At 35.5% G+C, this 13,462-nt stretch overlaps 1 protein-coding gene across 1 annotated transcript; it reads right to left on the bottom strand.

The window, feature by feature from the left end:
- Nucleotides 1-7,111: 7,111 nt before the first annotated feature.
- Nucleotides 7,112-7,495, bottom strand: LOC122587755. The gene has a single exon (XM_043759922.1). The coding sequence runs from the start codon at nt 7,493-7,495 to the stop codon at nt 7,112-7,114; it is 384 nt and encodes a 127-aa protein (XP_043615857.1).
- Between the last annotated feature and the right edge of the window lie 5,967 nt (nt 7,496-13,462).

Below are 13,462 nucleotides of genomic sequence, written 5' to 3'. Positions count from 1 at the left end.
ATTATCAAGTAAATAATCAGCCGTATGATGCTATATTCGTTTCTATAAGCTATAGAACGAACTTAGGTGTCTGGAGTACGTGTCTGTCGAATGTGATACCTTATTTTAGGGTATTCATTCGTATATATATGTTTCAGGTCGAACTGGGCTTGCTGGGCTTTGTTCTTACGAACTTAGCTGCCCAGCCCATGTAACGAAGTTAATCTTCGTTTGTACCAAACGAAGTTTATCTTCGTTTGCCTCTAACGAAGATATACCTTATCTTCGTTAGATATAAGACTTAGTTATATTCCTAAGTATTTCATCTTAAGGAATCCTAACACATATTATGTTTGTACTTGTATATCACACAACAAACATCATACATAACACATATATATAACACCAAAACATGTAATCGATCATTACCAAAACATAAAGTCCATAATCTATCAATTACATATATAGATACGACATAAATTAACATAATGTCTCAATCTAAACGACATATCAAATCTAAGTTGCTGTTGTCACATCAACGTGCATCAATAAACTCCCCCTTGACAGCAGCACCTTCGATTTCTTAGTCTTCAAAATCTGATCATTCATCAAACAACAATCTTTTGCTATTTGCATGAATATCTTCATGTAAGCAGAGTTGAAGTATCTTACGATATCTACTTTCTTCATGCTTCCAAAATGGCAAGAACGAACACTCTGCATCGTACAACTTTCTCAGATCATTTCTTGAGAAGTTCACCAGCTGCATCGGATCATAAACTCTTCTCAACAAAATCTTCTTCTTTGAATCTGCATACATCTTGGCTTCACCGGAATTTCGATCAATTTCCCAATTATCCATCTTGTCCAAGACATCTTGTGCCCATTTCTTGGCAGGGACCTTGATCATGCACTTAATATCATGTTGAACAAACTCAACTGTTTTATCAGGCTTAACCACTCTTTTCTTCGATCTTGGCTCAATCTTAAACTGTGGTTTATCAGAATCTTTCATGTTCTTCCTTAACCAGAAATCTTTTCTGAGATTCTTACCAACAACATCAGCTAAGCCATCATCGCTTGGATTGATAATCCAGTTATTTCCAAGCTCATGTAAATCTTCTTCACATAAACTTCTAAAATGTCTCTCACACCACGCTAAGTACTGACAACCTTCTAGTCTTTTAAGCACAAACAACTTCAATTCATCATCATAAAACCAACTCCAGATGATTGTCTTGTACTTTGCAGCATCTTTATCTGAGATATGAGTCCAATACAGATTCGGTTTCCACGTTTCCCTATGTACTATCCAATCATTCACTCTTTTCTCGGGAACACGTCGATCAACAATATGTAATGAATCATCATCTCTGAGAGAAACTGGAAAATCATTTGAATTGAATGGTCTTGTAACATTAACCTCATAGTCAGATGGAATCGATACATCACCATTCTTAGCATACACAACAAAATGTAAAACTTGAGTTAGGCTGCTGAATGGGACTTGAAGCATTCTTTCCCTAACATCTGATCTCTTCTGATCCAACACTCTATTCTCTTCAATCAACGGATCTTCAGGAATTGAGTCCCATACTTCATCAAACCCATAAGGCTTCTTGAATATATCTAGATTTGGTTCAGGGACAAATTCGCCTTCCTCGAGCTCATCACCATCAAAGAATAAATCTGTATAATCTGGATCATCTATTTAAATTTACACAAAATAAACACCAGAATAGAAAGAATAATCATGACAATTATAATAAAGATGAAATGTACTTGTATTGAAATAAGATAGATTACATTTTCATTACACAAAATGTCATAACTTATTACACACAATCAATTATACATTCTATCTAAAAATCTTTATCATAATCAAAATTAGAAACCTGAATCACGAGGAGCACCAGAAGGACCAGCACCAGAACCAGAAGCACCTTGTATTGTAAGGTAATAGAAAATTAACCCTTTTTGTAGTTTTGACATCAAATTAATTTCCTAGTATTTTGTTTTGAGTTAAGGGGTTAATTTAGTTGGAGCTTTAGTGACTAGCGGGTGTTTTATCCACTAAATTGATTTGGGTGTGAGTCCCTCGATAGCTACAGATCGCTCTCGAGATCGTCTATGATTATGTCGTGAGTGCGGATTCCTCACGAGATAACTAGTTTGATTAGTAAACGGGTATATCGCTAATTATCAAGTAAATAATCAGCCGTATGATGCTATATTCGTTTCTATAAGCTATAGAACGAACTTAGGTGTCTGGAGTACGTGTCTATCGAATGTGATACCTTATTTTAGGGTATTCATTCGTATATATATGTTTCAGGTCGAACTGGGCTTGCTGGGCTTTGTTCTTATGAACTTAGCTGCCCAGCCCATGTAACGAAGTTAATCTTCGTTTGTACCAAACGAAGTTTATCTTCGTTTGCCTCTAACGAAGATATACCTTATCTTCGTTAGATATAAGACTTAGTTATATTCCTAAGTATTTCATCTTAAGGTTTCCTAACACATATTATGTTTGTACTTGTATATCACACAACAAACATCATACATAACACATATATATAACACCAAAACATGTAATCGATCATTACCAAAACATAAAGTCCATAATCTATCAATTACATATATAGATACGACATAAATTAACATAATGTCTCAATCTAAACGACATATCAAATCTAAGTTGCTGTTGTCACATCAACGTGCATCAACATTGGGACGTGGCTATCAGGGAGATAAGCCAGCCACATATCCACTTCTTTCTTATTTACAACTCTTTTCCTCCACTATACCTCTACTCCTTCTTGAACCTTCATTCTTCTTTAAATCCATGCAATAGAAACTCAAATTAAAGAATTTTGATCTTAGAACAATAACAATAACCATCTCCAATTGTAAAAGAAATTGAAATTTAGGGTTTCTTGGAGGTGGTGGTGACCGAAATATTAAGGAAGAAAAAGGGGAAGAATTTCAACCGAAATATTAAGGAAGAAAAAGGGGAAGAATTTCAATTTAAAAACCCTAATTCTTTTTCTCTCATTCTTGAGATATTGATTGCATAAACCTAGTTTTATTTGTTATTGAAATTTAGGGTTCTTAACCTTGGAATTTGGGGGTTTTGTTAATTGAGATTTTCAAGAAGAACCCTGATGTGTTAAATCGAGTAATAAAATTTATAAAACACGAACTACAACACACTTACGGGCAGTGAACCCGTTCGTATGCAGTATAGTAAAGCGGTAAATCCGAGGTTGAACACAAGGACTTTGTAAGCAATTGTTATAATAAAGCGATTCAAGAAAAAGAGGGTTTTTATGGCCGAGTTGCGACGTTGCAAAAGTTAGTGAAAATAGTTATTAATCCCATAGGATTAATCGCAAGAAAGAGAATTTTGATTTTATAACAAAGGATATTTAAAAGTCATCCGTCTTCATCTCGCTCAACAACATATTTGGATTGCACATAAATGAAGTTCAAATTCAATTTTAGTTGATAAAGATAATCGTGACAAAACAAAGACACAAACTGGTACCACCAACGTTTGTAAAATCATTTAAATCACCTAATTAATTAGTTCCATTGTAAAAGCTGGTACCACCAACGCTTAAAACCATTTCCCTAACCAACTAGTTTATTTGATCATCAAATTAACAATTGTACCTATGTGAAGATAACGTGGTACCACCAACCGTTACACAACACGTTGACAAAATAACTCATTTTATTAAATGACATTCACTATCATACCATGAACTAGTGATAACTGTTTATAGACAAACAATTAATAGAAAATCACATATGTATTCAACTAGTACCACTAACGAAGAACAAATATGCTACCAATATCAAATAATAATTGATAAGGAATTAAATCATCAAGATCTTGACACAACAATAATTGAAATCAACTTTGAATTATAAAATTGTGCAATCCTACATATTGTCTCACTCCATCAAGACGAATGATAAAGAATTTAGCTACTCATGACAAGATTAATAAAACTAATAATCATCGTATAAATATAATCCATAATAATAATTGTATAGTAATATATTATTAATAAGTAACTAAAGATAATAAAAGAGTTTTAGAAACAAACAAGAATTAAACGAATGAGTTGCGGTTGTGCTTAATTCGAACAAAAGTAAGAATCCCCTATGGTTTGCTGCTGCTTCTTGACTTCGAACAACCAGTGAGAAATCCCTTTGCTTTTGACTTTTTGCGGCTAATTCTCCACGTAACAACACCAAGCACCTCAGTTGTATTTGTGCTCCCCACTAGCCGACTATTCTAATTCGAAAACTCCTCGTCCTAATTCGATTGATAGATATGTCCTCTTTGCTCTATGGGAAATAAATATATATAATAGTTTTGTTTCCTTTTGATGTAGCCGACTTCAAGTCTCCAACTTTCCAAATCTCTTTCTCGGCCTACTAGCTTTCCTTCTTAGCCTTTTCTCGGCCCAATTGTTTTCGGTCCGCATAATAGTTGTCCATTTAATTTTTTGGGCTGAACTACCTCTTGCTTTTATTCCTTCCTAGCCGTGATCCAATAAAACAGATGTACAATCATAATACTCACGAACTACAATCATAATACTCACGAACTACAATAAAACAGATGTACAATCATAATATTTATTTATTTGTTTTGAAAATCAATGTACAAGTAATCCAATATTTATTTCTTGAAAATATAATCTTCATTCAGCTCAATCTTGTCATATTTCATCTTATAAACCTATAATTAAATAAATCACATATTAAGTATATAAGTCTATAAAATATCACAATTCAAACATAAAAGAAATGATATCGCATAAAATAAATATGTATAAAATAGGTGATATCAAATTCCCCCACACTTGAGCTTTGCTTGCCCTCAAACAAAACCAAATTTCAAAACAACTATTCCTTTGGTTCAATATTGCAAAAACATGACAATTTTCAAAAAGAAGCAAAACCATTAAATTTCGAAAATAGTTGAGAATGGTTAAGCAGTTTTAATCTTAAATGAAAATTTGAAATGTTTGACAATATTTGAATGATCTACAAGCCTCGAAAACACGACTAATCACTTTAATCAAATGAGAGAAGAATATCTCAACTAACCTACTCCAACTAACAAACTATTGGGGTTGAAATATTGTATTAATCACTCAAAGTCTAATCGTGATGTATACTATTTTACCATAGGCTTGTTCTAGAATCAAATCTCCACCGTCATGGCGTAAGCACCAAGCATAACTATCAAAAGAGGTCTTTTATTCGGCTGTAATGTACAATTCTGAAGGCTTACAAGGGTCATTAAAATTCTGTATGGAAATTTGGGATATAATTGGTGTTAAAACGAAACAACACAACAATTAACAAAGTTTTTACATATAGTCTAGTCCAACATAACCCATATCACTAGTTGCCATCTATCCAAATCCTAAAAGACGTTATCCTGACACTACTCCCCCAATAGACCGATAAAAACCGACACCATTGTGGTGTATGACCTTCAAAACGACTTCTAACCTCCTTATCTTACCAATATTGGCTTAAATGAATATACCAACTTCAATGAAGATTATAAACAATAAAAGATCCTTTTAGTTGGTCTTATAAACATACCAACTTAAACATAATATAAGCATTTAATAATTAAGATTTTGTTGGTTTAAACTAACTAACCAACTTGCATTGATTTGACAAAAATATGGGAAATACCAACTGACAGTCCAAGCTCGTTTTTTTATCTTTTTTTTTTTATTTTTCTGTTTTTCAATTTTTCCATTCTTCTTTATTTTTTTTAATGAACTACTTTTACCCTGCCTAATTGGTACCCCCTTTTTGAACTTTAAAATATATTGACAAATAATAAAATAACAAGCTAATCCGAATAATCTAGACTTGATAAAAAATCATGACGAAATCAATCTACCCCCAACAGAGAATATACCAACACGGGTTAACCAAAGGTGGTTCACTAACCAATGTGGTTAGCTACTAAAACACATGCACAAAAACATGGTTAACAATAATGAACATAAACAAAGGGTGAAATAACAAAGAAAACACGGTTTATTCCTAAGTTTGCCTCTTTATCATCTAGTTACACCTATATCACCGAAGTGATCTCACTTGCGATCTCGAAATGATCAACTAGCACAAGTTCTAGAATCAATGTGATCACCGGCACACTCATATCAAAGAAGAAATAATCCGAAAATGGAATAAATTAACCTCAAACTTGCACATCATAGTTCAAAGTTCAAAATAGAACCCTTACTTTTAAATAAATCCAAAAGCCTATGAGAGGGACAAATTTACAAGGAAATCAAACCAAAACCGTAAACACCTAGCATATCTATAAATGAATCAAGAACCTCACAAATTTGGTGTTTTGGGATATAAGTGTGCTAGTCATGTTATCAATCCAGAAGGGATTTGCCTAATTAATCATTCAAAACACATTTCACAAATTAAAAATTTTGACCAAAGGAATTATGGTTCAATTACTTACTAGTATGATTAAATCTATATGAAAAAAAGTAATTAAACTACAAGGATAAACAAACAAAAGTTTAAAGTTTACCCAAAATAATAACTACTTTTTTCTATTGACCTCTCCCCCCACACTTGAGTTGTACAATGCCTCAATGTACAATGAACTAAGACAAAACAATGGGAAATCGAGAAAAGCATATAACAGAGTAAAGAACATAGAAACTTCCCGGGTTTAATGCGCGTGCTCCATATGATCGGTTGATTCCAAAAATAAGCAATAAACTGTATCTTAACCGCATTTGACTTCATCTTTTTAGCTCTAACACACACTCAACAAAAACATCAAACATACCAAAAGAAAAACGAAATAATAATAAAAATAATAACAATAACTATAAAACTAAAAGTAAAAATCCTAAATACGAAATAAAAACAACTAAACTAAAAATCAAAATCTTTTTGGATTTTTTTCAAATGTTTTTGGATTTTTAAACTTTTTCAATTTTTTTGGATTTTTGAATATAAGAAATGAAAGTAAAGAAAAATAAAATGAAAAAACACGGGTTGTCTCCCAAGAAGCGCTTAATTTATTAACAAGTCTTTAGCTAGACTCGATCACTTCTTATTCTTCTAGATCAAACGAGAGTTCCTCAAAAGTAACTCCCTCCATGGCTTCTTCCTCATGATAAAGTTTCAACCTATGACCATTAACAATAAACGACCCTCCATCCTTTTTAAGCAACTCAACGTATCCGGATAGGTAAACATGCTTAATTACATAAGGTCCTATCCAACGGGAAGTCAATTTAGGTTGCTTAATCTTAAACTTTGACAAAAACAATAAGACTTTATTACCAACTTTAAATTCTTTCCTACAAAGTCTTTTATCACGCCACACTTTTGTTCTTTCTTTGTACAACATGGAGTTATCATAGGCACCTAATCTAAGCTCATCAAGCTCATTCAATTGCAAAAACCTATGTTCACCTGCGTTTAACAAATCCATGTTACAATTTTTTAAAGCCCAATATGCCTTATGTTCAATTTCAACCGATAGGTGACAAGTCTTGCCATAAAGAAGCCGGTATGGTGTAGTACCAATAGGCGTCTTATAGGCGGTCCAAATGCCCAAAGAGCATCATCTAACTTTTTCGACCAAATCTTGGGGTTATCTCCTACGGTTTTTTCAAGAATTCGTTTTAAGGCACGGTTTGTGTTCTCTACTTGACCACTAGTTTGAGGGTGGTAAGAGGTAGAAAAACGGTGTGTGACACCATACCTCTTTAACACCTTAGCCAATTGATGGTTAGCAAAATCAGTACCACGGTCACTAATAAGGGCTCTAGGAACACCAAACCTACAAAACAACTGCTTCAAAAAGTCTATGGCTACTCTAGCATCATTAGTAGGCAAAGCCTTGGCTTCCGCCCATTTAGACACATAATCAACAACAACTAAGATATAAAGGAACTTATTCGAAGGCGGAAAAGGTCCAATGAAGTCAATACCCCAAACATCAAAAACCTCACACACCTGAATCATTTGTTGGGGGCATTTCATCCCTTTTTGAAATGTTACCTTGTCACTGGCAAGAGTCACAAGTTTCCACTAACGTCTGAGCTTCCTTGAAAATAGTCAGCCAATAGAAACCTGCATCATAAACTTTCTTACCGGTCACAGACGGTCCATAATGTCCACCGGTAGGTCCATAGTGACATGAATCCAAAATCTCCCGGGTTTCAGTATCGGAAACACATCTTCTGATCATTCCATCTGCACACATTCTAAACAAATACGGTTCTTCCCAAAAATAATGTTTAATCTCAGAAAAGAATTTCTTCTTTTGTTGAGATGTCATTTCTTCAGGAAGAACATTAGCACAAAGATAATTAGCAATGTCTGCAAACCATGGTTCTTTATGTAACAACCCACCGTTGGCGAAAACATGAGGTGTCATGAAAAGTACAGCACGACATGGAATTACATAGATACTGCTAAATGAAATAGAATATGATAAGTATATTCCCAAAACATGAGTTCAGAGTCATAACAGTGCTACAATAGCTTATTACAATCAAGTCCATAAGGAAATAATCCAAGGCATGTAGCCTCAAAGTCTGACAATTATTAACGAGTACTAATCTCCGAAGTCCAGCCTAGCATAGCAACCTTTATCCCTGATTAGCCTGAGCACCTGAAAAGTATAGTAAAACGTGTTAACACAAAGGTTGGTGAGTTCGTAGGTTTTATGTCAAAAGTCTAATAAAAGAAATAAGTCTTTTGTCGATTCTTTTAAGTCTAAACAAGTAATAGTTCAATATATAACAAGCAGAGTTATGCCATAATAAGTCCAAATGTCTCAATGTCTCAAAGTCCGGCCTTACGGTACCTGCCTTAGTCCAAAGTCTCAAGTCTCAACTCATACAATAAGTACGTCCAAAGCACAACAAATAAACACATAATCACACACAAACAATAAGATCAAAGCACGTCAAATGGCACAAGTAACTCTATACGCACAGGCTCAATATTGAACATAAAACAGAAACTGACAAAACTATTTGAAAATAAGTATACTTTCCACCCCACAACTTGTAAAAAGAGGGGATACGAAACTCACCTGAAAGGTGTTATGAAAGTATAACGAACGAGCACGACAAGCACAATCAAAGTCCATGAAAATCAACACCTATCAATAGTAAATGGCAAGTCACAATGAAAGTCTTTTGTCTTAAGTCTTAGCCTATTAGGAATGCCTTTAAGTCCATCTGTCTTTATTTAACTTTTAAAACGACGTTTGTTAAAATTTACGAGACTCGAATAAACCGAACAAGAGTCTGGATTTTCTTAAGTTTAAAATATATTATTTTATCAATACAACCTGATTTGAAATCATTACATAGCCCAAAATAAGTTTTACTCGAATTTAATCAAAATTAGACGAAACCAAAGATTTTAACCGAAAAGCTTACGAAACCGAAACGAGTTGAGGTTGAGCTCAACCTTATGGTTGAACTCGACCAACTACAGCCCAAAAATGTTATTTTGAAACCATTTAATCATACGTTAATGAATTGGACCAAAACTACACTTTTTGAGAAAACTAGTCAAGTTTAAGAACCGATTAAGCGCGTATGGACACGAAGGGCCAAAGAAATCGATTATATGAGTAGGGAAGTGGTTGAACTTGACCATGACAGGTCTAGTTAGACCTGGACAGAGGTCAAAATGAGTTCTCCCCAATACTTAAGGGTCCAAGAGTTAAAACAAGTCATTTTGGGTCAAGCTAGTAACTTTACGAGACGTTTAAGCGACAAAACCTATGAGAGGTTGAACTAGACCAGAAGAGGTCAACCTAGACCTGATTTAGGTCGAGCTAGACCTGACTAAGTCGAGTTAGACCAGGTAGAGGTCGAGCTAGACCTGTTCGGGGTCGGATTTGGACGCATTTTGATCAAAAACGACGATTTCGATGCGATTTTTGTTAAAACGACGTAGATTATGGCTAGCCAATTCATACCCATGGATCTTGGATGCACAAAAGTTACACAACTCAGTACAAAAAGGGTGATGTTCGACCGATTTTATACGCATGTGATTGACAATTGCACAAATCTTGATCTAGGATACGAAATCGACTAGTTTTTGAGTCATTTAGCCAAATAAAGGATATCTTTAATTTGTAGTTGCACAAAACCGATTACATGAGTGCATAATAAGTCGAATCAAACCTTAATCAAGGTTCAATTTCAGTTCTTACACACAAATGTAACCAAAGATGCACAAACAATAATCAAAGACATGATTCGCTTAGCTTTTGATAAGAACCGAAAAGTAAACATATATATATACATATAGAACGAATTAATTAGATGAAGAACAACCTTACCCAAGTTTTTGATGATGATTATGATAATACACACTTCTTTCTTGATTGATGATTGAAGCCTTGATTGATTTACACGCGTTTAGAACCGAAATCAAGCGATTTTTGCAAGATAGAATTTGAAAGCAAAATTCTATGTGTGTGAGGTGATATGGACGACCAAAACAAGAAAAGAAAAGCAAAAGGCTTGGCCTTGTATTTATAGGCAAGGTCAAGGGAGGGGGGGTCCATCAGACTAACAAAACGTCTGACAGTTTTAGTCCTTTTTGCTTACCGGGCGAACACCGAATGTCATAGAAATGATTTGACCATATTTTATGATATATTTTTGAATTACGAACCCAACGACTAGTCACATGACCATATTTGACTCACGAAAGTATTTTAAGTCTTTATTTAAGCATTTCTATTAAACAACTAGTCTTCCTCAAACATTCGCACCAAGTCTTAAAAAGTCTAAAACACTAGTATACAATAAAATGACATGTCTTAATCATAATTTAATCCATAAAACTCATGTCTTTAGACTTATGTTTGACGGTAACTAACCTTATTCGAACGGAAAGTACAGTCAGAAGAACGCTCAGGTGACGGTTGTTACATCATTACCCCGTTAAAAGAATTTCGTCCCGAAATTCAACTCGAACTAGTCCCATTAAACAATTGGGGGTATTTTGTCTTGAAATGATCTTTTCGTTCCCAAGTATACTCAGGCCCTCGCTTTGAATTCCATCGAACTTTGACAAGTGTATACTTGGTTTTCTTTAGTTTCCGCACCTTGCGATCCACAATCTCTAAAGGCTCTTCAACAAAATTTAACTTATCGTCAATCCGGATTTCGTCCATAGGCACATGACGATCTTCTTCAGCTAGACATTTTCGAAGATGCGACACATGAAATACGTCGTGAACTCCCTTAAGTTCTTCCGAAAGTCTCAATCGATAAGCTACCTCGCCAATTCTTTCTAATATCTCAAAAGGTCCAATAAATCTTGGTCCGAGTTTTCCACTCTTGACGAATCTAACCACTCCTTTCCACAGGGAAACCTTAAGAAGTACACGGTCCCCGTCACTAAATTCCAAGGGTCTACGTCTGACGTCAACATACTTCTTTTGACGTTCACGTGCTAATCTAACTCTCTCTTTAATCTGAATTATTTTCTCTGCAGTCTCTTCAATAAGCTCAGACCCAACCAACTGGCTATCACCAAAGTCAGACCATGCGACAGGTGATCTACACTTCTGTCCATACAATGCCTTGAAAGGTGCCATATTAATACTCGCGTGATAACTATTGTTGTAAGAGAATTCTATCAAATGTAGATGGTCATCCCAGTTACCACCAAAATCTAGGACACAGGCTCTCAACATGTCTTCTAATGTCTGAATCGTACGTTCACTCTGACCATCGGTTTGTGGATGGTACACCCTACTCATGTCTATCCTAGTCCCAGAGGCCTTCTGAAACCCTCGCCAAAACTAAGAATTAAAGCGAGTATCTCTGTCTGAAATAATTGAAACTGGTACGCCATGTATCGATACGACTTCCTTTACATACTTCCTCACCAATTTCTCTGTGGGGTCTTTTTCACGAATGGCCAAGAAATGAGCAGACTTTGTCAGTCTATTAATGATCACCCAAATCATTTCATGACCCTCCTTCGTCCTAGGTAGCTTGGTAATGAAATCCATAGTTATGTTCTCCCACTTCCATTCAGGAATTTCTGGTTGTCTGAGTAATCCCGCAGGCTTTTGATGTTCCGTTTTCACCTGTAGACATGTCAAGCATCGACTTACAAACTCAGCAACCTCTTTCTTCATGCCAGGCCACCAATATAACTCACGCAAATCATAGTACATCTTGTCGGTGCCCGGATGGACCGAATACCTTGTATTATGAGCTTCGTTCAATACCAGTGTTCGTAAATCACCAGTGGAAGGAACCCATAGTCTGTCCACGAAATACAAGCCGTCATCATCTCTTCTATCCAAATATTGTTCCATTCCTCGTAGTTCCTTCTTAAGAAGATCTTTATCGCCAACAACCACCGATTGTGCTTCTATGATCTGATCTCTAACACTCCTTTACACTGTAATACTCATAACCCGTACTCGTCTAGGCTTAACCCTTTCCTTATGACTTAAGGCATCGGCCACTACATTGGCTTTCCCCGGGTGATAACGAATGTCACAGTCATAATCGCTGAGTAACTCAAGCCATCTTCGTTGTCTCATATTCAAATCCTGTTGATTGAAAATATGTTGTAAACTCATGTGATCCGTGTAGATTACACGCTTGGTTCCATACAAATTATGCCTCCAACACTTTAATGCAAAAACCACTGCTCCTAATTCCAAGTCATGGGTTATGTAATTCTTCTCATGGACCTTCAATTGTCGTGAGGCGTAAGCAATCACTTTGCCTTTTTGCATGAGCACACAACCTAATCCTTGACCCGATGCATCGCAATACACTACGAAGTCATCAGATCCTTCAGGCAGACTCAAAATCGGCGCATTACATAGCTTATCTTTCAAGATTTGAAACGCTGCCTCTTGTTTTTCACCCCAGACATACGGCCTATCCTTCTAAGTTAATTGCGTAAGCGGCAATGCAATCTTAGAGAAATTCTCGATGAACTTTCTATAGTAGCTAGCCAGTTCAAGAAATTGTCTGACTTCAGTCGGTGTCTCTGGTGTTCTCCAGTTCTTGACTGAATCAATCTTGCTAGGATCCATGTGTATTCCATCCTTGCTCACGACATGTCCCAGAAAGTGTACCTTATCAAGCCAAAACTCACATTTAGAAAACTTTCCATACAGTTTTTCCTTTCTCAGTAATTCCAGTACTTTTCTCAGATGTTCAGCATGTTCTTCCTTTGTCTTTGAGTAAATTAGGATGTCGTCGATGAACACAATTACAAACTTATCCAAATACGGTTGACACACTCTATTCATCAAATCCATGAATACTGCTGGAGCGTTGGTCAATCCAAAAGGCATCACTGTGAACTCAAAATGTCTATATCTTGTCCTAAAAGCAGTCATTGGTATATCGTCCTCGTGTACACGCAGTTGATGATACCT

Source organism: Erigeron canadensis, chromosome 2 (assembly GCF_010389155.1).
Source record: "Erigeron canadensis isolate Cc75 chromosome 2, C_canadensis_v1, whole genome shotgun sequence".
Lineage (NCBI taxonomy): Eukaryota > Viridiplantae > Streptophyta > Magnoliopsida > Asterales > Asteraceae > Erigeron > Erigeron canadensis.
Note: the sequence above shows the minus strand (reverse complement) of the source record. Positions and strands in the feature narration are given on the sequence as shown.

Coding starts and splice junctions, on each gene's coding strand:
- LOC122587755 (XM_043759922.1), bottom strand. CDS start 7,495: ATGGATTTGTTAAACGCAGGTGAACATAGGTTTTTGCAATTGAATGAG.